The sequence below is a fragment of the Nelusetta ayraudi genome, unplaced genomic scaffold (assembly GCF_046127955.1).
Source record: "Nelusetta ayraudi isolate G7.1 ecotype Tasmania unplaced genomic scaffold, CSIRO-AGI_Nayr_v1 ptg000042l, whole genome shotgun sequence".
NCBI classification, from domain to species: domain Eukaryota; kingdom Metazoa; phylum Chordata; class Actinopteri; order Tetraodontiformes; family Monacanthidae; genus Nelusetta; species Nelusetta ayraudi.
Genome location: NW_027466092.1, coordinates 22,387,482 through 22,415,330, shown reverse-complemented (window position 1 = coordinate 22,415,330; position 27,849 = coordinate 22,387,482). Strand labels below are relative to the sequence as shown.

At 42.8% G+C, this 27,849-nt stretch overlaps 2 protein-coding genes across 3 annotated transcripts in view; one reads left to right on the top strand and one right to left on the bottom strand.

Annotated features, from left to right (window-relative positions):
- The window catches only part of sgcz (sarcoglycan zeta), a 72,001-nt gene extending 54,595 nt beyond the window's left edge, over positions 1–17,406 (bottom strand). The window contains exons 1-3 of the mRNA XM_076035484.1: positions 16,911–17,406; positions 14,425–14,435; positions 8,013–8,192 (exon numbers count right to left, since the gene is read on the bottom strand). Of these exons, the coding sequence (XP_075891599.1) occupies positions 8,013–8,192; positions 14,425–14,435; positions 16,911–16,953 (234 nt within the window). The 5' untranslated portion in view covers positions 16,954–17,406. The remainder of the gene's footprint in view (positions 1–8,012; positions 8,193–14,424; positions 14,436–16,910) is intronic.
- Positions 17,407–19,768: 2,362 nt separating this feature from the next.
- dctn6 (dynactin subunit 6) lies at positions 19,769–21,889 on the top strand. Of its 2 annotated transcripts, XM_076035485.1 has the most exons (8): positions 19,769–19,880; positions 20,141–20,205; positions 20,297–20,402; positions 20,482–20,570; positions 20,857–20,904; positions 21,053–21,195; positions 21,305–21,405; positions 21,774–21,889. In XM_076035485.1, the coding sequence occupies exons 1-7, from the start codon at positions 19,846–19,848 to the stop codon at positions 21,401–21,403; spliced, it is 585 nt and encodes a 194-aa protein (XP_075891600.1). In that variant the 5' UTR covers positions 19,769–19,845; the 3' UTR covers positions 21,404–21,405; positions 21,774–21,889. The 2 variants fall into 2 exon arrangements, with proteins under 2 accessions (XP_075891600.1, XP_075891601.1); XM_076035486.1 differs by having other exon boundaries at positions 19,783–19,880; positions 21,305–21,889.
- The last annotated feature ends 5,960 nt before the right edge of the window (positions 21,890–27,849 follow it).

Sequence of the window (27,849 nt, the reverse complement as noted above, 5' to 3'; positions counted from 1 at the left end):
TCCAGAGATCTCACCATCAGATCTCTGTAACAAATGTCTTGTTCTTCTTTGCACTAAAACTTCATCAGATTCTACTTGTCTTCTTTTCTTCATTAAACAAACACGCAGTTTGGTAGCAGGATATTAGGTAAAGGAACCCAAACCAACAATGTTCATTGCTCAGGCTAACATATTGCAGTTTTGTTACTTGATTTTGGTCAGTGTTTTGAAATAAATACGTTGACATCTCATTTTGTTTGTATGTGTGTTTTTGCCAGTGCCATAAAGGTACAATCCTTTGGGATATTTGGCCTTTTTTTTTTAATAAGAATTTGGTCATATTTCAAAAGAAAATATTGTACTTTGACTTTCTTTGTACAATGAAAAAGTGTTCTATAAAATATAATAATAGTTTATCTTCATTGTCAATATTTATCATGGCATCAATTCTTATGTATCGAATCAATTTCTATCAAATTGATTCCTTTCGAATCGGTCTCTAATAAAAGGATATTGTTTTTTAATCGAATCGTAACCTGTTTATCCAGATGCATACCGAATCGTTTACCACAGAGAGATGTGCAACCCTAGTACTGATGTTGTTAGCGAGCTGTTACTTCTAAACCCGGCGTGCTTCAGGTGTTCTTCTTCTTCTTCCGCATTCAGGTCGTAAACTTGCAGCGCCACTGCAAGCCTGGCGTAGGTACTGCATAGTTTTCAGTCGTTTCCAACGTCTCAGTATAACGAGAACATTTTTGAAGACGGCTTCGCGTAAATGCGTTTTTTTCTAGGGCGTTTTCGAAAATTGTCAGTTCCAAAAAATGCTGTCTCCGTGTAAACAGCCCCAATGTTTGGCAGCACATATGTGTTGTAGAGGGTGCCGGAGCTTGGCCAAGAAAGGAGATCCGGAACGCACTTACGTCAATGCGGAACCAGTGTTTAAAAAAAAAAACAACCTCCGTGAACAGAGCGTTTAGAACCATGCCCATGCCCTGATCTCCAGCAACAGGTTGGATGACCAGGGCAACACTCGTGACAAGGATTCTCGCGTGATGCTGTGAGATTCTCGGACCGTCGGCGCAATCCAAAATGGCGACACCCTGTCAGTAGTAAACAAACTTTACCTGACTATTTTGCTGAATTACATATATTTATAAAATAGATTAAAAACTATAAGAGATAAGAAGCCTGGAGGACGAGGAGAGCTTAGCCGATCTGGAAAAATATCTAGACGACATCTTCGACCGAAGAGTTATGGGGAAGACGGGCAAGACGCCAACGCCAACGTCAACGCCGTCTTCCAAGCGAAGCCGTCCCGAAGACTCCCCCGGAACAATTTCACCACCCGGCAATTCCTCGATTGACATATTATTGTCGATCGAACAAAGGCTCTCCAGCGTTGATGCCAGATTGAACTTAATGGAAACACTCCACAAGGAATTCCAGGCGATGCGCGAGTCGCTGGAATTCAGCCAGCAACAGGTTGTCTCACTAGCCGCAGAAAATAAGGAGCTGCGAGGGTCGGTTAAATCTCTCACTGAGGGAATGAGCCAACTCTCTAAAGACAATAAATATTTAAAAGAAACAGTCCTAGACCTCCAGGCGCGCAGCATGAGAGACAACCTGGTGTTCTCAGGGATCCCCGAAAAGGCGGAAGAAGACCCGGAGAAGACGGTAGCGGACTTCTTAACGAAGCATCTGAAGCTTCCTACGGAGACCGTCAAGAACATCACCTTCCACCGGGTACATCGTCTTGGAGGGAAGAAACCTGACAGCCGCCGGCCGAGACCCATCGTGGTAAAATTTGAACATTTCAAGCAAAAAATGCTGGTAAAGAGCCGAGGACGGGAACTTCGCGGAACCGACTTTGGAGTGAACGATCAATTTCCAAAGGAGATTCTGGATCGACGAAGAGTCCTCTTCCCGATCCGGAAAAGGTTCCTCGCTGAAGGCTCTAAAGCGGTTGTCGCGGTAGACAAACTGTTTGTCAACGGTCAACTCTACCGCGATAGCAAGTCAACTCCGTGGTTGTACTAACCGTTCTCTCCACAGGCTTCAAGACAACAGGTAATATCGTATTAACGCAGCTTATGCCAATATTGTTGTCAATGATAATCACGTAAGCGCCATTTCAGTCAAAGTATGACTTTTCTTCATCAAACTGATTCTCCCCCCTCAATATCCCTCCCCTCAAACGGCACTAATGTCTCTTCCTCACTTCTTTTCTCTCTGGTAACAATGTTCATCGTGACAGATTGCAACTTTGTTTGTTTACATTGGCAGTTGTACGCGCGCACGCACGCACGCACACACACACGTAACACACACACTAACACATACACCACTCTAGGTCTATATAGTAAACATGACCTCCCTTAAGTTCGTCACTTGGAATGTGCGGGGTATAGGTACCAGGGACAAAAAATTTAAAATTCTCAACCATTTGAATTTTCTTGAAGCCGACATTGCCCTACTACAGGAAACTCACTTAACAAACACTACAGCACATAATCTAAAATCGACCCTTTTTCCAAACATCTACTCAGCGAGTTACAACTCGAAGCAGAGAGGTGTGGCTATCTTGATCAATAAGAGACTTAATTTCATTATAAATAGTACAATATCTGACCCTAATGGAAGATATATAATAATCAACACTAACATTGACAATAAAGATTACTGTATTGCTAGTGTTTATGGCCCAAACGTGGATGATCCCTCTTTCTACCATGCCTTTTTCTTATCACTCTCTGCACATGTAAACACAACACTCATAGTAGGGGGTGACTTCAACCTAGTGTTAAACTCTGATATTGATAGATCCAACACCTCAGCTAGCCAACGACACTCATTAGCTGCAGACACATTAAAACAGTATATGAGTGATTTTGGTTTATCAGACCCTTGGCGTTCAAACCACCCAACTCACAGAGAGTACACCTTTTTCTCTTCTGTTCACCACTCATACTCACGCTTGGACTACTTTATCACCAGCAACTCACTCTTGGCAGATATCCGGGAAGCCCGGATCCACTCCATCACTATTAGTGATCATGCACCTGCCTCTATCTCCGTCTCTACAAAGGCACCTAGAGCACCGATCTGGAATTGGAGGCTGAACACGTCATTACTCATAGACTCAGATTTTATAAAATACTTTAATAAGGAGTGGACAATATTCCTACAAATTAACGACTTGCATGAAACTCCTGTACATGTTCTATGGGAAACCGCTAAAGCAGTAATGCGGGGCAAAATAATATCTTATTCATGCCACAAAAAAAAAAAAGAATTAGCTCTGGAGTCTGAATTAGTTAATAATATTAAAACATTAGAATCTTCATATGCCATCCAACAGGAAGAAGACGTATGGAAAGAGCTATGCAAACTAAAAACGGAATTAGCCAAACTGACAGATAAAAAAACCAAGTTCCAAATGCAAAGATTACGCCTTGATAACTTTGAATGCAATAATAACTCTAGCAAATTCTTAGCGAGCCAGCTAAAGTCAAACAGAGAAAAAGCAACAATCTCCTCCATCAAAAACCTGGATGGCAAACTAACCCATAACCCAGAAGAAATTAACCAATGCTTCAGAGATTTCTACAAAAAATTATATTCCTCCGATAATAATCCTTCAGAAGCCTCAATAGATAACTTCCTTAATAGTATTGTGCTCCCTAAATTAAATCAGGAACAGGCTACTACAATGGACGCAGATCTCACTCAGGAGGAATTTGAAGAAGCCTTGGCACAAATGCCAGTAAATAAAGCCCCAGGACCTGATGGCTTCCCAGTAGAATTTTATAAGGCACTTTGGCCTACTATTGGTCCGACCTATAATAGAATGGCTAGAGAGATCCTAAATACTGGACTTCTCCCATCAAACATGAATTCCGCTAACATTAGCCTCATACTCAAACCGGACAAAGACCCATCGCTTCCGACTAGCTACCGACCAATATCATTAATCAATACCGATCTTAAAATTATTTGTAAAGCAATAGCTAGACGACTAGAAAAAATTACTCCATATATAATTCATCCTGACCAAACAGGGTTTATTAAAGGTAGAGATTCAACCTCCAACGTACGTAGATTTATCAATCTGATAGACTATACTAACGCCAACAATCTACAAACAACAATTGTTTCGCTAGATGCAGAAAAAGCATTTGACAGGGTCAATTGGAGTTTCTTATTCTCAACACTACAAAAATTTGGTTTCGGGAATTCATTTATATCCTGGATACGAACATTATACAGCTCTCCGTGCGCCTCAGTCAGAACAAACAGCCAGACCTCTCAAAGGTTTAATCTGCAACGAGGAACCAGACAGGGCTGTCCTCTCTCCCCTTCACTATTTGCAATGTTCATAGAACCTCTGGCAGCTGCAATTCGGCAAAATGATAATATCAAAGGAGTCCAAACTTCAACATCTGACCATAAAATAAGCTTATATGCCGATGACGTATTGTTATTTCTTCAAAATACACAATCCTCACTTACTGAAGTTATCAGCCTTATTGACAATTTCTCTTGTATTTCAGACTATTCAATAAATTGGGCAAAATCCACGGTGCTACCGCTTAATTGTAAATTTAAACGAACCACTCTAGCACCATTGCAAGCCGGTAACATACGATACTTAGGTATCAACTTCTCTCCCAACCTATCAGACTTAATACAACTCAATTTCATCCCGCTATTAAAGAAAATAGAAAATGATCTAATTCGATGGAGAAACTTACCCATATCTCTTTTAGAGAAAGTTGCAACGGTAAAAATGATGGTTTTACCTAAACTAAACTACCTTTTCTCAATGATTCCCTATCAACCTCCTGCTCAGTGGTTTAAAACCCTGAACTCAAACGTCACAATATTTCTATGGAAAAACAAACCACCCCGTATCAGTCTGAAGACGCTTCAAAAAGCGAAAGATGCTGGGGGACTAGAATTGCCAAACTTTTATTACTACTATATTGCAAACAGAATAAAGTATATTCATAAGTGGTTCAACCCTAGCCCACATGATGTATCCTGGCATGTCATAGAACAAGCCTATTGTGGTGATATTCAGTTAGCAGACTTGCCATTTATCAGCACACCAAAACACCACAGCTGCATGAAAAGCGTTAATATAAGTCACTCTCTGACGGCTTGGATGGAATTTCTGAAAATCACAGGTTCTTCCCTTCTCCCGTGCGGTCGTATGCCCATCTGGAACAATCCTGATTTACTACAAAATAAAAAAGCACTTAACTTCACACATTGGGCAGATAAAGGTATAACTCACGTAAAACACATAAGAGAGAATAATAATTTTAGACCATTTCAAGAGCTTGTGACACAGTTTGGAATTAACAGTAGTTGTTACTTAGAATACATGCAAATTAAGTCCATAATTAAGAATAAACTCAAACTTGAACACACACACATGGAGGTCTCTCCGGCTGTACAGTCGGTCCTTAATTTCTCACCTCCCAAACTACTTTCCAAGATATATAAAATCCTTACAAACACAGATCGCACTATTTCTATCCCCATTGTTAAGTGGGAAAGAGACCTGTCTCTCCAGCCCCACTCTAATTTCTGGAGAACAATCTGCCTGAACACCTTTTCACTGATAAAACAACCTAATCTACAATTAATACATTTTAAAGTACTCCACAGGATCCACTACACTGGACAGCGGATGTTTCAGATGGGCATGACCGCCACTCAAACCTGCTCACACTGCACAGTTAATGTTCCAGATAATTACTTACACGCTGTATGGCATTGCCCACCAGTAAATAAATTCTGGCACATAGTATGCAATGATCTATCAGCACAGGTCGGTTACACCATCACAGCCACTCCTTCTTTTTGTCTCTTAGGAGACCTTAGTGATATCACCTCAGATAAGGCAGAATCTCGCATGCTGATCACCTCCTTAGCTATCGCTAAGAAAACAATCCTCATAAACTGGAAAACAAAGCAACACCTGCACATTGCACAATATAGGAACTTACTGTTAGACCACACCTCCTTGGTAGGAATGTCTGCTTCATCCTATAACTAAGCAATAAACAATCAATAGCTGAGGCTGCTGGTTGATGTGGGCGGCCGTGGTCGTGCTGCCGCGGGCTGGGTGCGGTCTGGGGGGGGGGTGCTGGGCGTGGGGTGCTCGGCTGCCTTGCGGGTTGGTGGGGGGTCGGGGGTTGGGTGCCCCGGCGGGGGATGTCTTCCACGCGGGGGGCTGGGCCTGGTGGTTGGGGGGGGGTGCCACGGGGTGGGGGGCGGCGGCTGGGGTGGGTGGGCGGCGGTCCCTGGCTCTGGGCCGGGGGCCCTCCTGTTGGTGGGGGGACTGGTCCGTCCCTGTGTCTGGGAACTGGCGCTGGATCGTACACGGTGGGGTCACATGCCTGGGGTGGGGCTGCGCGGCCGGCGGCTACCGCTCCTGTGTGCCCGGGTGGCGCCTTCTGCCCCACCTTCGCCCTCCGTCTCCCTGGTCGCTGCCGCTGCCCCGGGGCCCTCGGGCGGTGGGGGGTGGCCCCCCTTTGGCTCCTGGATCCCTGTGGTGTCCCCGGCCCCGATGTCGCTGAGGGGGCGTCCTAACCGGGAGTCCCCCCTGGTCACATAATGGGTGTATTTATTTTTTTATTTTATTTTATTTTATTTTATTTTATTTTATTTTATTTTATTTTATTTTTATTTTTATTTTTATTTACTTATTTATATATTTATTTTTCCTTCTGTTTTGGGGATTTGCCTTCTGGCCGGGCACCGCGGGGGACTCGATTTGGGCAGCGACCGGGTCCCTGGTGGGCCTCCCCCCGGTGCGGTCTCCTCGCCCTTGCATGGGGCACCGACTGCACCCTCGTTGGCGAGGACCTGGCCCCCACGCAGCCAACGACCCACTGACATTATCACTAGGGCTTTGGATGAGGGTCTCCATCGGCCGGCCACCGCTCCATCCGAGACCCTCTCCAATTTTAATAACATTATAGACACTTAGGGCCTGGGGGGGGGGTTCGTGCACTGCGGCCGCCGCCCTGCTCAGCAGCAGTGTGGTTGCCCCAGGGCCTTACCACCCCTCCATTTTAAACGCACTATAGTCCAACACACCAGCAAGTGCACATATACACACACTGACACTCCTACACACAGTGATAGGATGACAGTGATACTGTCACAGTGACAGTACACACATTATAATAAAACCACTGAAGAGGTAGCTCCTGAAACCACCCACGTGGCTCACACTCTCAAGATCTACCTCTGAGAATAAAATCTGTCAGCCATCATAGACATTCAGAGACACTTCTGCTTGTCATTATGGCCGGACCGGACAAGGGAAAAAAAAAAAAAAAAAAAAAAAAAAAAAAAAGAACCATGCCCAACAACTTGCAGGACTCACTTCCAAACGCATGAACCTCATTATTTGACGATTTTGCATAGTTTGATACTAGGATTCAACATTGTAGCAGTATTTAGCTCTCAGAAAAGTGGAAAAGCATCATAGGTGCCCTTTAATGATTCATATTTAGGCAATGCCATATAGCAACATTGTATAGGCTTTTAATTTGGCCCACTGTGTATTTCAGTTTGACACCCCTGAAATGAGACATCCCTAATATTAGGTGAGAAGGTTATGTTTTGTGATGAAAAACTGCATTTGACCTGTATGATGTCAATCAGAGAAATTTCTTTGATCAGGTATGCCAGTGGGATTAATGCTGTAATTCTGCATATTTTTATTTATTTTATTTTTTTTAAATTAAGTTTACACCAGAACTCTAAATATGACTAATTGATTTCCCTATAACAACAATTCATTTGAGCCTGCCTGTGAACTGCATACCAAGCACTCGCTGTCTTAATTTCCTGATCCCTTCAACACATTTCTCCGATTTAATTACAAGTCTTAGCGCTGCATTTTAGCGCGTGGTCGTGTTATTCTTATCTGCCAATTGACCCACAGTCATGCATCAGTCTCGGGCTAACCTTTTTTGTCTTTCTTTTTTGGGATGCCTCGTTGCACGACTCACCATTGAGAGGTTCATGACCTTGATGATCCACACGGTGAGCGCCAGGTTCACGATCATGGTGGCAAGCAGCAGCAGCAGGAAGAAGTAGAGGGAGCGCTTCCTCCAGCCGTACAGGCCCACTGGGTAGGAGACGTCGCAGGCCGGCCGCTGGAGGTGCAGCGACTGGGAGGCCAGGATGAACTGCCCCTGGGTGATTTGGAGGTCCCACAATGTGCCAGTTAAGTTTCATCTTTAATGAATATCACTAGACTGGATGATCAGCAGGGCGAACCCTTCAAACCGCAAAGCAGATGAGTTTGTTCTCAAAGCCCAAAAGGTAATTGGACCTTCTTTCCACTGTATTTCAAACAGATTCATTCATTTCTACTGCGACGTCAGACAGATGGCTCAGGTTCAACGCTTGTTGCTAGTGCTTGGGACAACATTGGACTTGTCGAATGCCTAATGCAGTGTTAAACCAAACTCCTGTCAAAGCAGGTCAGGGGTAAAACATAGATCTGTCCCCTACAGACAGAAACAAGCAATGCTTTTCTTTTCATGTTAAAATCACGTCCAGTCTGGGTGAAACTGCTGCTGCGACAGAATCTCCGCTAATCTCTTTTAATGGCAGGCGTTAAAAGATTAAAGATTGCAGCTGCTCCTTCCTCCTCATCGTCCAACGTTCATACCAATAATGGCAACCACTTCAAACTAAACTTTTTTTTTTCTTTTTTTAGATGGGTTGTGTCGATAATTTGCATCGGAAAAACAAGTCTTGTCGTCTTGTTTTCTGCACAAGCCCAAGCACAATGAATGGCTGGGTAAATAAAGAAAAGAAAAAACTCATTCTCACGCTTGAAAAAAAACTAAAAAATCAGTTGTGTTATTTCCCAAATACTTGCATCACCATGAGCCAGAAATGTTGACGCTTGCTTAAAAAAATTTCTGTGAATTACATTTGTTTGCTAAGTAATCCATCGCAGGTTGCAGACCTTTTCCCAAAATTCTTGTTCCCCTTGTTTGCAGCCAGTAGCACTAAGTAGAGTCATTTATCAGGCCCTGAGCCAAAGACAAAGGCACTGAGGTGGCTTCATTTTATTAGGCAAATAAACCAAATCACATAGACCAAACCTCACAAGACCACAGGAGGGATCATCACTCAGCTTTATTGATTCATGATCAGCTGTGGAAATAATTGACAACCAGGACTAATTGGTTATCAAACAGCCAAAATAATTTGCTTGTGTTCTGTAGGTGCTCACGCTCAAAGTTCAACCCTGACCAAGACTTGTTTATTTCTGTCAACATTTCACAGTCAGGTCTTGGTGAGTTAAGGCTTTCTGTGGCTGACCTGTTCACCGTCGTCTCCCAGGAAACCTTCCCGTCATTGCTCCCCATCAATCTTCCACATGCAGCCTGCACTGAGCAGGCCTGTAATGAAGCTACTAATGGACAGTCCGTGTCTCCAGTCGAGCACGTCTGTGAGATCTGACTGTGAAATTTAGAATCTAGAACAAATTAGCGGTGCCTTTTTTTTTTTTTTTACCCCGCTAATGAAAACGGGAGGTGGAATATGGAAGGACAAAGGATGGATGTGCTGCCAGAGAGATGTTCTCCTGGCTGAGAGACAAGAGTAGCGTCCCCAAGCTGCCTAGAGGCTGCTGCTGCAGCTCTGATGTGAGATCAGAGAGGACGATGTCTGTGGAGGCGAGGCCCAGATGCCACTGATGATCAGCAGCTGGTCGTGGCTGTGGACTGGCGGTGTGAAATTTAGGTGTTGGGATGTTGGGACTGTCATGCTGGCTCATAAAGAGCAACATGAAGCATCCGGAACTAACAGAATTCTTTGTTCCATCCTCTGAAGCCAAATATTTAAAGTGTCTTTTCTATGTATCTGTAAATATATCAAAACATTTCACTGTATAATTTAATGTACAATATTATACTATACTATGTTATACTATACTGTACTCTACCTTTCTGTTTAGCTTTACCTGCCAAAAGGAACCAAACGTATTCCAACTCCAAGAACACTTAATTGATTTGTCCTTCATTGACTTTTCAGCAGAAGATTTTTTCCATTACAACTTTTTTTTGAATGATTCTGTTGTTATACAGCAGTGACTAATGGTTCTTGATGTTTTTCCACATCACATCAAGCTTCTTTTGAGCTTCCTCTGGCTGGTACCACCATTTGAAATGCTTAAACTGCAACTAATTCGGCCTTCTCACACCCAACCTTACAGACATAAACACCAAGGCTATTGCATGCATTGCATCCTAAATTGAACAGGACATCACCACAACATCTCAGCCACCACCCCATCCCACTCCCCTCCGGATTCAGATACAGGACTATGTGCTGCAGGAGGGCCCGCCGAGCCAGGAGTCTAATCCCCTCAGCCATAGTGGATCTGAACAACAGACCCCGGAGAGAAAGGAGATGAACTGCACTGTGCCTATGTCTACGTCAATATCTCCTGTCCTGTCAAAAGTGTGTATTTGTAAGTGTAATGATGTTTGTATGTTGGCCAAACTGTGAGGCGTGCTGTGGAAAAGAATTTCCCCTTAGGGACAATAAAAATCTAAATCTAAATCGAATCTGAATCTGATTGAACCTCTTTGACTGAGTTTAGTTTTGCGACACAGACACAAGCCTGGTGCTATTCTGCTGGGAAACTTTCTTTTAGGCTGACACTCATGGTATCCTCTACAGATTTGTGTAGTGTTCAAACAGGGTAAGCGACTGTAATTATTTATTTACTTGCAAACATTTGTCTAATGAATCAATGCCACAAATCCAAACAAGGACCCCCGTCCAAGAGGACAACTCTGGCAATATGCATCCAGTCAAAAAAAAAAAAAGTTATACATTTTAGTAAGATTTCAAATGCTGTGAAAAAATTAAGTTCCCGACTATCACAAGAAAATAATTCACTGATGCCTAGGGGGAAATTCAGGTGTTGCAGTGCATAGTAAAATAAATTAATATAAAAAAAAATGGTAAACAGCACAGCATCTAAACCACAGGTCCCAAAACTACGGCCCGCGTAGTCAGTAAAACCAATGTTTTTCTTGAGGATGAGCAATACTGTGAAAAATGTATTCGATAGAAAATAAAAGGCAAAAGCTTTGAAGCCTGCTGGGGGATGGGGTTGGGAAGGGGGGAGGGACGGTGCGGTAAACCAGGGTGACAACAGCAACACAACTTAATACACTGTTGACTGTTTCCCAGTGAGCTCTGCTCTCCGCTGACAGGTTTCTCATGAATGGATGTTGCAGCAAACATGAATGACCATGTCGGTGGCCTAGAAATGTCAGCAAATCCAATTTGAGCGGCGGTACAGCTGGGGGACAGGGGCATTATGGGAAGAGTTTGTACACAGAGGCTGGTGTCCTGATGTTGTGAAGGCTGTTTTCACCAGCAAACACTGATGTGCACACCCTCTTGGAGACACTTAGACAATTCGAATGCTTCACACTTCACCTCCATTCAAATTACAACCAGGGAAAATTTACTGAAGCCCCCCTGCTCTTTCTTTTTTCGTCCACTGTTGCAATTTCACCTCCACTTGCTGGTCCTCTAACTGCAAAGATTTTAATGCATACATTACCCCGGTCAGTCATCCTAAGAGCGAGTGCACAAGTGCTTTGTGGTTGGCGTTTTGTCAATCTGTCGCTTCGACAGCAGGCAGGTCACTGCCGGCTTGAACAAACGTGGTGCAGTGGCCTGATGGAGACACAAAGGAAACTGCGCAGCCGTGTCATATTGTATTGGCCATCCATTCATCAATCAGGGGCGTCGTTCAAAGGTCTTGGTATATGTAGTATCTTTGCTTTAGTTTCATGTTTTACTGGTAGTTCCGGTTTATTACCATTAGGTGGTGCTCTAGGTTCCCCCATTGTGTTCACCTGTGCAGGTAGCCTATAAAAGGAAGTTCCTTTGTTTGGTGTATGTCTCATGCTGCCATGTGCAAGTAAAGCTGTTGAATGCTACGTCCTGAATCCTGTGTCCTCATTGAGGTTACACCATATAGGATGTAATAGTATACAAAGGGACAGTCAGGTGGTAATGACAGGAAATAGAAGCAGCAGTGAATTGTATTTTATTTTATTTTTTTTTAATATTATTTAATAAACATCACATGTAAGTATGTCAGATAATAGCCAAAGGCTAGTCTCCATCTGTAGTGCCTTGGCAGGTTGATGTTTACAGCAGACTAAACAAAACACAACAAAGTGAAAACACAAAGTGATGAGTTTAAGGTCACTGCAGAGACGAAAGGACAACTGAAATCCATTTAACAAGATGAGAAGCATCATTCTCTTCCAAAAACTGTCTGATCAGGCATTTTTGTGACAACAACAAAGCAGAAAAATGTCAACAGCTTGTCAAGCTCAAATGGGTCTTTAACCCACTGCGGTCAATGCTGTATCTCCTAAACTCCTACATGTGCAGCTTTTATTTATAGCAACATCCACAATGTTAGTTACTTCTCTGGGGCACGATACACCAATATCATTTGAATTCAGTGGAGGTCAAGTAAATGGACCAACTGTCTTCTGGTCTCATTTATCTTAATGTACCGGCACATCTTTTTTTTTTATCACGCCCTTTTAAACTAGTGTCACAACCACATTGACCAGACTTTGCTGCAGGCTGGTTGAGTAAAGGCAGGTTACACACACCACAGCTGGATCCGGCAAAAAAAAAAAAAGAAAAAGCCAACAATTACCCAGCACGCGGCCCCCACACGGCTGCCAGCACGCCTCATCTTCACCAATTAGTGTTGAGGGCAAAACTGCTCATGCTGTTCTGATCAAACGATGCGGTGCTGCAGAGGAAACTGTCAAAGCGGCAGCCGAGGAGTCTCAGAAGGAAAGAAAATGCCTGATAACGTGAATCAGCAAATTGTTGTTTGCCCACTTTCTCCGTGATTTTGCACACAAAGTGGGCCTGCTGGGGTCTTGAAAGCACACGGTCGCCGCCGCGGCTGGAGGAAAGAAAATATTTGACAGTGCACGAATGACTGCCGGGACTGCACTCATCTGGTATATCAGCCAGGAGGGTGACAAGGAGGAAAAGAAGGACACAGGCCTGGCAAGTGCTGTTGAAGTCAGGAAGACACAGTCAGACAAACTCACCTGACAAACCACATGGAATGTTGCACATATGTGTTGAAATCTACCTCACGTGTCCAGCTGTTAAAAAGCCAGATGGCCATGTGGACATGATTGAATGCCAGATGGCAATTTGGTATGGGATGTGGTAGTCGGACGACCCTGTGTCATTTTACGCTGAGACCTCCCAAACATCATGTCACAAACACACCTGCCCTTCTGCTAAGTAGTTCAAGCAAGCTAAAGTGACTGGCCAATACACAGGACAAAGACACAAACATCCTCTCGCTGTCGAATTAGTGCAAATGGATTAACCAAAAAAAAAAAGTATTTAATACATTAAAAACATCTAATTAATGAATATGAAAAGGTCATACATTTAAATATGCATATAAATGAATCTCTTTATGGTCTGATCTTCTTTAAAAGAGTAAATACTGTTCACAGTGCGGCAGTCACACTCCAGCCAGCAGAAACAGTTCTGTCAGAATTCAGATGGTCGAGCTGACTTGGAAGGTTTTGAACAAAGGAAGCCAATTACTCAATGGAAAAGGCAAGGGAGCCTTAAATATTCTTGTATCAATGCAGCCTGACTTTGTTGATGTGACAGTCAAAGCCTGTGGATGTGGCCGTCAGAAGCTGCTTCACTTGGATGTGAAATCCGATTTTTGCAGCACCGTCCCCTCACAACAGCCGCAGGGAGCTTGTCAATGGCTTAATCTTTACCCCCAGCAGTTGTGTGACTGCCCTTTACGGCTATAGGGACGAAGGCATCATAGTTTCCTGTGGAGGCAACAATGGACGGTGACCCTCCCCTCGCTTGCAAGCGTTAGGCAGGGATCAAAGATCTCCCATTAAGGTTTAGCGCAATCATATGAAAAGGTTTGCAGCTGTTCATTAAGATGCTGACACATCACAGGCTGTTGGAAGATAGAGACAATTTCCTGCCGCTGCCGCCACCCTGCACTCACGCTCGCGGTGAAAGTGTGTGGATCGTTTTAAGCTGCATTGGTGTGACAGTGCGCGGTCAGTTTAGTGTCAATGATGGCTCCGGCAGCAGAGGGGCTGAGAATGGTGTTAGCAGGAGGCTAACAAACTGCTGACGCGCAACACGGTACGCTTTCTTCCGAGCTAATCCCTGGCAAATCCTCCGCCAACCAGAAATGGAGTCCTCTTTTTTGTGAGGGGCATGGCCACCAAAGGAAAAAAACAGCAGTTGTCCTGCAAAAGTGTGAACAGCTTTTGTAGAGGAAAAAAGGGAGAGATGCGCAGTAAACGTGACAAATTGGCCAACGAGCTGCAGACCTGACACCTGGAACTGAGCTGCAAAAGTACTGGATCTGCACAAAGGGAGACAGAAAATCAGCATCTCTGCAAGAGTGATTTCATTACTGATAAGCTTGACCTGACCACCTGACCCAATCACTTTGTGTGCGTGTGCATGTGTCACACACTTGCTCTGCGGTGTAGGTTCCTCTGTATTAAAGTTGTGTGTGTGTGCGTGTGTGTGTGTGTGTGTATGCGCACACAGGGAAACTAGGAACGGTTCACGGCACTCAATGAAACATCAATCAAACTCTACACCAGGGCTATTCAACAAAAAATTTTGAAAGGGCCAAATTTTTGGAAGGTTGTCCAGCCAACGGGCCACTCAATCGCCATACCACTATTTGGAGTTTGTTGCACCGTAGACACATACAAATAGACGCAAAATTCTTAAAAATAAGTAATTTATTTGAAAACAGCTTTGTGCAACCAACATTGATGTTGTGCAAAGTTAGGGGTAGCCTTACATCAATAAAGATGCAATAGCCATGAAAGGATGTAGTGCAAAAATGTTGAAAGTATCAACAACATTCATGTAGAATTGCTACAATTGGCTATTTGCTCAAAAAAATAAACCACATTGCACAAAACAGAAAACTCGAGTTGGCTCTTAAGGCAATAAATAATAGTACCAACAAGACCTGGGTACAACCACAGTTGGTTCACAGTGTATTGAAGTTATGACCTGGTCTTTTACTTTCGGATCAGCGACCACTTCTTCGACAGCAGCAAGCATGCACTTTCACTTTCACCGAAAGAAGACTTTCACCGTTTCACTCAGTGAAACGGTGAAAGTCTTCTTTCGGTCTTTTCTTTTTGCTCAAAATCCAATGCAACACGCAGGGATGCGGCCATTGAGCTTTGACGCATATTGAGCGCACGGAATAACATTGTCGAACTCCGCTCATAGCTCTGAATAAGTGCTCTTACTTTGGTCTGCCGTGCCGTGGATGCTGGTGGAAACAAGTTTAGTGCGTCGTCTTGAAGTGCCTCCTCACGTTATACTCCTTATTAACGGAGCACACATCGAAACACAAAAGGCACATGGGAAGTCCTTGAGCATTTGCTTTATGTACATACTTATCTGGCCATTCCTCGTTGAATTTTCGATTTTCTGCATCCACCTTACGTCGCTTAGAAAGTGCCATGTTGTTTTGAATGATCGCGCTTGGCGTCTTGACCGAAAGTGACGCAAAGTGTCGCAAATTGCCGAAGCTGCCGTTGTCATTTATTTTCTGCAGGTGTGCCGCGGGCCGTACCAAATAGCTTGTAGGGCCGGTGTTCAAGTTCAACTCGCTACCATGTTAACTGGCTACCTTTGTTTACTGGCATCTGTAGTTGTCCTAGCTACAGCAGATGTTAAAACCAGGAAGTGATTGCTCTTGTTGCCCTCGCCACTGCCTGTTAGTAAATTATTTCTTCGAAGTCGCGGATTTCATCACCAGAAATGTCAGAAACTTAACGTAGTCGTGCTTAACGTTGTGTAGGCTCATTCCGGTAGTGTCAGTACCAGGTACCCATGTTTGCTCTGATAAAAATAATCGTAAAGAAAAAAAAATAAAAAATGATATGTGTGTTCCATTTAATGGCAAGCCGATCACCAAACAGTAATAATAAACGTCACACGCGTAAGAAGAGCAAAGAACACACAAACGTTTCCTTGTCTGTCTGGTCGGAACGGTGTGAACGAACAGAGTTGGAAGGAGTTGTAATGAATGTTTTTCATGTATGTGGCAATATTGGTAGGTGACAGATATGTGACATCTGACAGGTGCACATGGGCATGGCTCGCCTGCTGCCAGCAGTGCAAAGCAGCCTCTCCATATAGCAATGGGAAGACTTGCTCAAAAGTGAACTTCGGCAAGTCACACAAAGTGTTTTACGGGGATTTGGGGTCGGTGCGATGCCTAAGAGTTACCTCTCTGTTCAGAAAGTCAAATGGGCGATGTTAAATTGTGAATTACCCCATAAAACAACATCACACAGGGTAGCAAGTTAATCTAGACGACTGCTGCCTGCTGTGACTAGTGACGTAGTCGTGGCCTCTTCCTAACCACTGCTGCTGCGTTGCAGTTTGAACGTGGCAGTTGGTGGAGTAGTGGCTCAAATGCTGGATTTATTAGTTTTCTTCATTGTGACGCGGGCTCAAGCCCCGCCTTTTTTTGGGTCCTCAGCGTTGTTTGTTTGTTTTTTGTTTTTTTCTTAAAAAAATATATTATTGTTGTTATCGTCCGTGTGTTCTTTGCTCTTCTTACGCGTGTAAAGTTTATTATTACTGTTGTATGGTGATCGGCCTGCCATTAAATGGAACACACATAACGTTTTTTTGTTTTTTTACAATTATTTTTATTATTATCAGAACAAACGTGGGTACCTGGTAACAACAAACAACCCATAATTTAGGCCGTTGATTACAACATGTCAACTTAAATTTCATATTGTAAGTTTGCATCAGTTAAAATAGTCATAAACTTACCTTTAGCGCCTCTATATCGAGAGTAGCAGACTGCTCCATGTTCCGGCACTTACATATTTCCACAGTTATTTCTTATCCAAAAAACGAAAAAGAAAAAGAAAAGCGAGTTGAGCTTCTTCCTCACTGCAATCTGTGAAAAAATAAATAAATAAATGGGCAGGCTTAAAATAAATCCTTCCTTCAAATCCGCAGTGTCAGAAACTGATTTCTGGTCGTTTTTATTCCGAATAAAGACTCATAGACAGAGGTCCAACAGGCTGAATGAGAATAGGGGACTTGGGAAGCTCCACTCCAGCGAACAGTTTCCCAACAACAGCCAAAGAGCCGAAACGCGCTCCTCCAAAACAACCAACAGTCAAGCTCTGTGTATTAAAAAAGTACACTTCCGGTAAGCACTTTCAGAACAAACGCGCGTAGTGGACGTTGACATGTGACACTCAATTGGCTCTAATTTAGATATCAGGCATCGTATATCTAAATACTGACAGTGTAAGACACTATACAGCTGTATAGTATAGTATTTTTTTAAACTTAATTTTTGATTTGTATTCGATTTTATTATTTATTTATTTATTCATTTTTAAATCGTTAAATGTACGTGTAAAATATTTGAAACAATGTTGTCCGCAGGGACAGGTGCTTTTTTGTAAATTTAGGTCCGGTTATTGAAAAGCCCATCCAGATTTGTAGCGTCTTTTCTTCTACACGTCGGTAGGTAGTGCCCTCTGCGGGACATCTTGCAACATTGCACAGGGAGGAATTGCCCCCTCGGAATTTGTTCTGAATTTATCCATCCATCAATTTTCCATACCCACTTCTTTCCGAGCTCAGATTAACGGGGGTCTGCTGGAGCCTATCCCAGTTGCCATAGGCCGAAGGGGTCACCTTCAGAGTTAATAAAATATTATTCATTGTTGTAAGAAAAATGGTCTTGATTTGAAACAAAATGCATTTTTAAATTGAATTTAAATCACTCCAAGATTAATGTTTTCCAAGCCTGTTAGTGAATTTCAGGACTTCAAAGATATTTGCACTATCATCTGAGAAGTAGAAATTTTATTTTTTTTATTTTCATAACTGGTGTTGCTCTATAGACTCAACACTTACACTTTTGGGGTCACATTCTGGGTTTAAATGTCCATATATCAATTGGCTCGAAGGAACAAGAACTCACCATGGACCCCACTAAGTGACATGAGTGTATTTTGTCCATATAATTCCTCATTTCTTCACTTGTCTTACTCGGGAATCATTTGTTGTTAATCAAACGTTGCACTATTTTTTAATCTGATTTTCTTTTTTCATTTCTCTATTGCACAATCTCTAAATAAATAAATACATAAATAAATAAATACATACAGTTGTGTTCATAATAATAGCAGTATGTTTAAAAAGGTTTAAAAAGATGAGTAAACTTCAAAATTCCTCAAATAAATTCTATTTAATGAACACAAATACATTGAGGACACTGCACATTCTATTTCAAAGCAAGAAAATTGGAAAAGGTCATTGAATTTGATAAAATTTTACAGAAAGTCAAGAAATATAATGTTCAGAAAAATAGCAGTGTTGACATCTTTCTTTACAAACATAAAGAAGTACTGTATAAACAAAGAAATGCTTGAAGATTCAACTTTCCTGAGAATAACAAACTAATATTTAGTTGCATAACCACGGTTTCTGATGACTGCTTCACATCTGTGGTACATGGAGTCGACCAACTTCTGGCACCGGTCAACAGGTATTGCAGCCCAAGACAATTGTATCACGTTCCACAATTCTTCCGCATTTCTTGGTTTTGCCTCATGAACAGCATTTTTTATGTCAGCCCACATAAATTTTCGAGGGGATTAAGGTCCGGGGATTGTGCGTGCCACTCCATTACCTCAATTCTCTTTGTCTGGAACCAGGATTTTGCTTGCTTGCTGGTGTGTTTGGGGTCGTTGTCTTGTTGAAACTCCCATTTCAAGGGCATCTTCTCTTCAACATACTGCAACATGACTTCTTGCAGTATTCTGATGTACTCAAACTGATCCATGATCCCTGGTATGTGATGAATAGGACCAACACCATAGTATCAGAAACATCCCCATACCATGACGCTCGCAGCACCATGCTTCACTGTCTTCACTGTGTACTGTGGCTTGAATTCAGTGTTTGCAGGATGACAAACTGTCTGTGGCCCTTGGATCCAAAAAGAACAATCTTACTCTCATCAGTCCACAAAATATTACGCCATTTCTTTTTGGGCCAGTCAATGCGTTCTTTGGCGAATTGTAACCGCTTCAGCACTACAGCATTTCTTGCTGGTAGCTTGGCTTCACATAGACGTGAACAGCCTATGATTTTCTGCACTTCTTTATAGGTTTTCCCCTCTTTTATTAATTTCTTAATCAAGGAACGCTCTTCTTCAGAACAGCGTCTTGAACTACCCATTTTCTCTGTTTTTCAAGGACAAATGCACAGCCAGTATATGCAAAGTCAGTTACCTTGATCCTTAAATAAGGGCCACATGTTTAACACCTGTTTTTTTCACACAATCAATGACCTCACTAATTGAACTCCGCACTGCTATTTTTTTGAACATTATATTTTTTTTGACTTTCTGTAAAATATTATCAAATTCAATGACTTTTTCCAATTTTCTTGCTTTGAAATAGAATGTGCAGTGTCCTCAATGCATTTGTGTTCATTAAATACAATTTATTTGAGAAATTTTGAAGTTTACTCACCTTTTTTAAACCTTTTTAAACACATTTTTAAACATACTGCTATTATTATGAACACAACTGTACATACATAAATAAAATACGGTAGGTGGCAGTGTAGCCTTGCCAATGCTACTCAGACGATGCAATCGAGTTGCCAAACGCAACCTCTTTTACTAGGTTGGATAATCGATCACTGATCGCTTTATTCGTCGTTGGGAGGATGCCGGACGCAAAGCCGATAATGGCACAGAAAAGGTAAATGGTACATACCTGTTCATCTTCGACACATCGCACTGCGAAAACGTTTAGGACGTGCTTAGCTAGCTGTCAAATTGTGTAAAATTTAAACAAGTGATGGCCTTATACACATCTTTAAACGGTGCTCTCCGATACGGTGTCTGATTATTCTGACTGTGTTTTAACCTCTTATTACCCAGACATGACATTTCCCAACGACTCGTTTATTCTTTTACTGAATAATATATTTTATTTTTCTCCCCCCCCCCCCCCCCCAGTGCTAAAATTGCTGCCGGAGCTGTTGTTTGTGTTGAGAGTGAAATCAGGGGAGACGTCACTATCGGTGACACTATTTCTTTTTACTCTCGCCACATTTTCTGTTACTTTATACCAGCGTTCTAGTTCATTGTCATCACATTGAATAATATTTGCAGGTGCCAGAACGGTTGTCCACCCCAAAGCACGTATCATAGCAGAGGCAGGACCTATTATTATTGGAGAGGGGAACCTAATAGAGGAGCAGGCCCTCATCATTAACAGGTAGAACCAGCTTCATTCCACTCTTTGATCCTGGAGCTTATGCCTCGTTTTACGTGTCTTCTCTTTTTTTTTTTGTCAGCTATCCGGAGAACATCATGCCAGACAAAGATGGGGCGGAGCCAAAAACTATGACCATTGGCACCAGTAATGTGTTTGAGGTTGGATGTGGTATCCTATACATTATAATATTATACTGTTCAACAAAACTACATTTCAGATATCCATTCATTTTGGATGAAATTAGCCTTACCTGACGCGTTTAAAGTCAGCGCGAGCACTGTTTCAATTATACATTTTTGCCACTAGATGGCCTTATAGACATGTAATTCTGTTCAGACTGGATCCATGCACAATAATCGTTTTCATAGAGCCGATAGCAAGGAATATTACCTGCCATGCCGCTTAATACAGCTTCTCAAAGTCGGTTTAAAATCCTTGAATGTATCTGCTTCAGTCTCTCAAGCTTTGAAAATTGGAGACAACAATGTGATCGAGTCCAAAGGTAAATTTTGGAATCACTCACTAGTGTGTGACGTAATTTGTGTATACTGCTGTTCCTGCTATAATCGTTTTTCAGTAACAGACATTTGAAAACAAGCAATGCAACTGTATCACTTCCTGATCTCATATGCTTTGATTTGAAATCCCAGCTGATCTCGGGCGGAATGTGATCCTGAGCAGCGGTTGCATCATTGGCGCCTGTTGCCATCTCAACTCGTGCGAGGTTGTGCCAGAGAACACAGTTGTGTATGGCTCAGGCTGCATCAGACGTGTGCAAAGCGAAAAGCCGCAGGTCAGGGTTGAAAGACGATGTCTTTCCTGTCAAAGTGTTTCAGGTTTATTCATCTGTTGAGGGGTTCTTATTCTTTATGTGCATATAAATGTATGATTTATTTGTGTAGCCTCAGACTCTGCAGCTGGACTTCCTCATGAAGATCCTGCCTAACTATCATCATTTGAAGAAAACAGCTAAAGGAGGCGGCACCCCTATGAGGAACTGAAGGTGGATTCAGAGGCCGTTTCCTCTCTTTGTCTCTCTCTCTCACACACACACACACACACACACACACACACACACACACGCCTACACGTACACACACATTCTTTCTCTGTCTCTCTCGCACACATTTTTCTCAACATGCACTTTAATCATGGAAGTCCTCACACTGACCATACAGTCTTTATGTCCTCTTTGAATGCTGCTGGTCTTCACCACATTCCTACTTTCACTTTAAGAAATCATATTTATTGTGCTATTTAATAGTCATTTAAATTTCATTTCATTTTCTGTACACTACATAAATGTGTAGTCAATAGTGTTATGTTAAACGTCCTACTGGTGCTTTGAATTGTCCATTATTTTTTCCACAGGGAGGAGCTATTGAGCAACCAGCCAGCTTCTCTCTTCCATGCTCTCTGTTATTGTGTTCTGATGCACAGCATCTGTCTAGAAAGGAGCAGAATAATAAAGCACTCTAAAAATAAAATTGTTCCTGTGTTTGTCTGTGCCAAAAATAGTCGGACCGTGTCGAGGTTATGAGCTAAAAATAAAGAGGACAGATGATGCAAACATCAGGGAGCCATTGCAATGCTCTAAATGAAAGCCAAATCGATGCCTGCAAAGAAACTCTGGGTGTGGTCAACCCTCCCATGGATCTGCTGGGTTGTCAGGCCTGTGCCCCCACCATCACCACCGGCGCCTCCACCAGGCCATACCAAATTGGCGCCCAGGGCACTTTGGGAATTCCACACAATGGCTGCTTCGTTATTGTAATTGATATGGGGTGCGGCTTTAACTTTCTGCTGCTCTCTCCCTGCACATTCCCTAAGCCCCCACTCCCATCTGTGCCCCAGTCTGGACCTAGGTAATGTGTGTGTGTGTGTGTGTGTGTGTGTGTGTGTGTGTGTGATGCAGGGCAGCAGTGCTTCATGTGTAAACACCTGACTTAAAAAACCCACAAAAAAATGTGCGCATAAACACACACACACACACACACCACCTTAAATTTGAAGACAAGCTCAGCTGCTGCTGTGTGTTAAGGGCAGTATGCAGCAGTGTCCAGTTGGCTGCACACTACTGTACAGCAGCTTCCTGTCAGACCCCCAGCTGGTGTCTTGCACTGCCAATACTCATTTCAACTTGTCACAGTGGAGTCCACATCAAGAAAGGAAGGATAATTATTTCATTGGCGGAGTGCAGCCGGGGCCACGTCTCAGCCCTTTCTCGTTCACACCATCTGCACTGTTGTTTTTATTTATTTATTTTTTGATTTAGGGGGGTTGGGTGTTGCTGTGGCGTCAGTTTATTTTAACTTGACGAAGGGGACAGATGCTGGGTGCAGTTGCACGGGTGTGAGGAGTGAAGAGCATCTGAAGGTTCCCCTTGAGATGCTCAAGGCGGGTGGAGCTTGTTAATCTTGCAGCAGGGGTTTTAAATGGAGGGGGGGTTGGCCGTGATGATGGTGACTCAGGGCAAGGAATTTGAGAGGACATTCAAAATGTTACTCTGTATTTGGAGGCGGTTATTTATACAGCTCCTTTACTGTACTGTTGTGAAATTGAAGTGTTCCGCTTCTGCCTGTTTGCTTAAGGCAAAGCGTTTCACCCATCACATCGCTATGTGCTTTTCCCTTTATTATCGCAAGTCAATATTTGGTTATAAGAGTCAATAACATGCCTCCATGAACAGATTGTAGTTTGAGGTTGCTGAAAAATGTTCAGTATTATAACTATGAGGATGTGCGACAAAGTGGAAAAACAGGTAAGTTTGTTCCAGAGGTCAACGTTTGGATGCACGGTTTGAGCTGCAGACTGCAGTCAGGCATGGTCAAAGCAGCCACTGGTTGGTCCGAGAGGATAAAGGCTTTCTGACAGCTGACCTTTGCAACCAGGTCCACTGTACCAACAACAAAAAAAGAAGAAATGTGACCTATAAGCCCAAGTGTTTCCCATCGCAAATGCACAGAAATAGTTTCTTGACTCACAACAGGGAGCCTGAAAAGATCAAGTGTCGTGTCTGTATAGCTGTGGGTTGGAACAGTCCATGGATGTGAACTGGTCTTAAGAGTGTCACCCAGAAAAGTGACTGACACTCACTTTGTTTAATTATTAAAAGGTCAGGCTGAAAATAGAGCTCCTTGGTTTTTGTTTAACCTTTTATTGGTTTCACCACACAGCAAAATGCAAGTTTAATTTCACCCGCTCCTGTGTAATTTGCTTTGAGACACCTGAAGAACACTCAGTGGAAAATCAGTGGCTTTATGTTCAAAGAGAACACAAGTTCCATAATAAAAGTGTGTAGAGTTCTTTTGTTGCTACCAACAAAACTTTTGAGAGGGCGTTTCGAACAAGACGAGCTCCTGTTTTGTTTTGTTTTTTTCAGGGCAGCTTGGCTTCCTACACAGAAAGTTTCAAGATTTAACACTCAGCTGCACCTGAAGTCACTGCTGTGCCCTTGAGGATAAAAATACACACATTCTACCTCACCACTCAGTAATGCAGCCTTGTTAATCAGCAGAGTGCTTGCATTTTTTCCCTCTCTTTCTTGTTCTCTAAGTGCAACAGGGGACATGTGATGAAGAACAACATGAAGTCATGATTCGGGGGAAGGAGGGAGGAGGATCTTTTTAAAGATGACTTCCACATCTACTGCTCCTGTCTTTTCATGGTGCAGGATGTTTTTTTTTCCCCCCTTCTTTGTTGCTCGTAGGAAGAGACCAATACTGCATGTGCACAAATAGAGGGATGGCAGTTTTTAATTGGTCTCAAGCTGAAACTTTAACAATACGGCTACAGCTATGGTCAGTGTCCTTAAGTATATCAGGTACTGTGAGTATATTTTTCTTTGTTCGGACATTTCTTGTCTGAAAAACTTGTTAAATTAAAGACAATCTGTTTGAACACAAAAGGAACTTCAAGATCAGCAAGAAAATTGAGTATTGAAACATACGCAGTCATTTTTAAATTATCAGCGAAACAATGAAGCACTGCATGGCTAAAAAATTCCTTTGGTTTTGCATGATACATAGAGATTTGACAACTGGCATAGTATGGGACTTTTAAATAATAGAAGTTGTGGTGGTTGTAAGGGAGACACTGGGAAAAGGCTGGGGGAACTAAAACAGGTCTGAGGCTAATTAGAGGGAGGTCAATCTGACCACAAGTCGCACACTGGCAGTGCAGGGGAAGAGAGATCAGAGGCTGTTATGCAGAAACTAGGAGGAACAGTTTGTATCAATAAGTCAAGGGAATGGAATGACCTGGCCCTCAGCCCGACTAGGTCCATTTAGTGTGCATCACTCGTGAGTGTGAAGAGTGTTGCTCTGCCTGCTCTCTTCCCACGGACAACCCTTGATCGACATTGCTGCAATGCCGTAAGTTCCCCTTATTTTGTTATTTTGGAGGGAGGGTTTGCCTTTGATATTAAGTCGCAGAAACGCCAAGAGACGCTGAAAAGGAGGCGGGGAGGAGATGGCACATCATCTTTGAGTCATCTCAGCGTGAATCCTCCCTCAGGGGGCCCTTCCATTGGTCAATACATTGGCAATGTGTCACGAAACATTCGCTTCCTCTCCACTCATATTGTTCCTGCCTTTTAGATACGAGTCAGTGATCTAGAATCTGATTGCATCTTAATCTTCTGCGCTGCCTTCGTCTCAGCAGCCGTTATCTGGTCCATTGGACATCTCTGGTTGCTAAATAATTAGATTTTTAGGCAAATATGTTTCCACAGTTCCTGTTTGAGGGGTTGATGAGATAACTCAAGCTAAACATGCTTGCATTTATATAGGTTTTCAACAACAAGAAAATGCTATGGACCTCTTGTTACTGTGAAATGTGGCTGGATCTTTATGACTTCAACTCTAAAAGAAATTATAAATCAATCTTGCTGAACTGCAGTCTAAAGAGTCCCCCCCCCCACCTCCCCACCCCTGGTTTTAAAATACATAATCTAGAGCATCCTTTTAGCTATGACTGAAATTGGAAAAGACTGATGTAATCTGCCTGATACTACGCAACAGGAAGAGGCAGCTATACGCTAGTTTCTACCATAGAGATCAATGAGGACATGGCACTGGTGGGAGGACTGAGTGATATCATATTTAACAAAGAGCATGTTTTATAGTCAAACACCACAATGTGTCCCATGGCACCACAAAGCAGTGATGGGCATCTTGTACCCCATCACCAGGAGAAAGCCATTATCAAATTGTTGATAATTGCCCGCCTTAAAAGTCTGATCGGTCCACTTTGAATAGTGATAATAATGATAGGCAGTTAGTTCCCCAAATTGGCTTCTAAGGTTTATTTTAAACAAGCCGCTCCTCTTCTTTCAGTGTTCTCCAATTCCCAGATGGATGTGTGCTAAGAGGTTTAAGGGCTGATCCATATGTGTGCCAAGTTAGGTCTCTTGACCAAAAAAAGAAGGGGGACAGGGAATCTTTTTGATTTTTTTCGATTTTCATTATATATTTTATGACACTACTCCACTCCCTACTGAGTCTCAACATCAACTCAGACTACGAAGACAATGCATCTTTGTCTTTGTACTTCATGTGAGGCTGAACCACGTCAAGTCTGGATGACATATTGTCCAGGATGCTGTGACCAGACTGTCTCCTTTATCTTCTTACCCCACATCAGTGTGTGTGTGTGTGTGTGTGTGTGTGTGTGTGTGTGTGTGTGTGTGTGTGTTGTTTTTGTTTTTTTCCCCCTCTTTTTTTAGTGGGGGTCTCTCAGAGCATCAGACCACACAACCCAGCCCTGAGACCTGTCAAACACAGCTGGGACGTGTCCCCCCTCACCCTCCCACTCTCACCCCCCCTGCCCCCCCGTCGTTTTTCGAGCTCCCCAGACTCTAGCAGGAAGCTTTGATACAGGGGTGTCGAGCAGTGAGGTCGGGGGAGGGCGTTTCCATTTTTATCTGCCTCATAGACTGAAGGACCCTCCTCCTTCCTTCCTCCTTCTCCCTCCTTTCTCTTCATCCCAAACTGCTTCTTATCAGCAAAAAAAAGAGTCTCTGCCATCCCTCCTCTTCATTGTGTATACTTCACATGCAACATAATTGATATAGACATGATCAGGGAGGGGTGGAGAGAGCAGAAATCTCTGAGATCGATTCACAGTGACTGCTTTCCCCCCTCCGTTTTGTTGCTTTTAAGGTTCAGGTTCAGCAAAAAAAAAAAGAAAAAAAAATAGCTGTCATAAATTGCGAGCCTATGTCCCATGCAGTGAACATTATGCAACGTTTAGTTAAAGTCCTCCACCAGCCAGCGAACTGTCAACTCCTGAACTCTTCAATGTGAAGCACAAAGCCAGGCAGTTGCTCAAAATAATTTTTTTGAAATGGGTTGAGTGGATAGAGGAAAGAAAGGGTAGTGGGGAGCTGATGGCACAGGAAGCCTTGTCACCTGATCGCTGCTTTTAAGCTTGTTTTGCACAGTGCACTGTAGACAATAACAGGCGCACTAGTGAAGTCCTGTTTGCTCATCGCCTCAGCGTTGTTCATCACTTCCATGGCTTATTATTATGGCTCTGCTTGCCTCACCTACATCAGCACAACATGGGGAGGGCTCATAAATCAAATAACAACATGCAGGATCAGTGCAAACTTCCTATCACGTTTTAAATCTTGAAGAATTTGCAGGTGTTGTCTTCGGAAGGCTTTCTCACATTTGCATGCACGCCCTGCCATGGAAAGCTGTAAATCTGGACAGACGCAGGCGTGTATCAGTGATGTCGGAGCGGAAATATTTGCGTCTAACCACAAAGCTACTCAGGAGGGAGAGCTTTTAAATGATCGACAAAGGGCCTTGTAAATGTAAACAGTCAGGTTGATGATTGCATATTGTGCACCTTGTGCGTCTTTGTCAATGATGTTTTGTGCTGAGAGCAACTTTTCACCCAAAGGAGCAAAGGAGGGAAGGAAAGCACACACACACACACACACACACACACACACACACCCCTGCACATCTTGTGATGCCCGATTTTACGACGAAAAGTGGTGGTGTGTATCACTGGCCACATAGTTAAAGATTAAACAGTCAGCAGGTTAAGGAATAAAAATGAGTGACTCCTCAAATAGGTTGGCCCAGGTGAGAGGAGCATTGCAAACATAACAAATACAAATGGCAACTTTTGCAATGTGTATAAATCAGTTTTGGAAAAAAGAGGTCTATGACTCAAATTCAAGATACATTTAGAGCAGGTATGTTCCAAACTGCACACTTCTTTACTTCCGTCGAGTGTCGTCCACTGCTATTTTGCTCTTGCCTAAAGTGACAATGTTTTCTTTCTATTATTGTAAATTTACTTCATCACCATCCTTTTCTCCTATTAATAAAAAGAAACATTTTATCACACATAAACCAAACACACCATATTAATACCTGATTAAACCAACACCATGTGGCCAAGAGCACCGTATCTAGCTTGTGGTCACTAA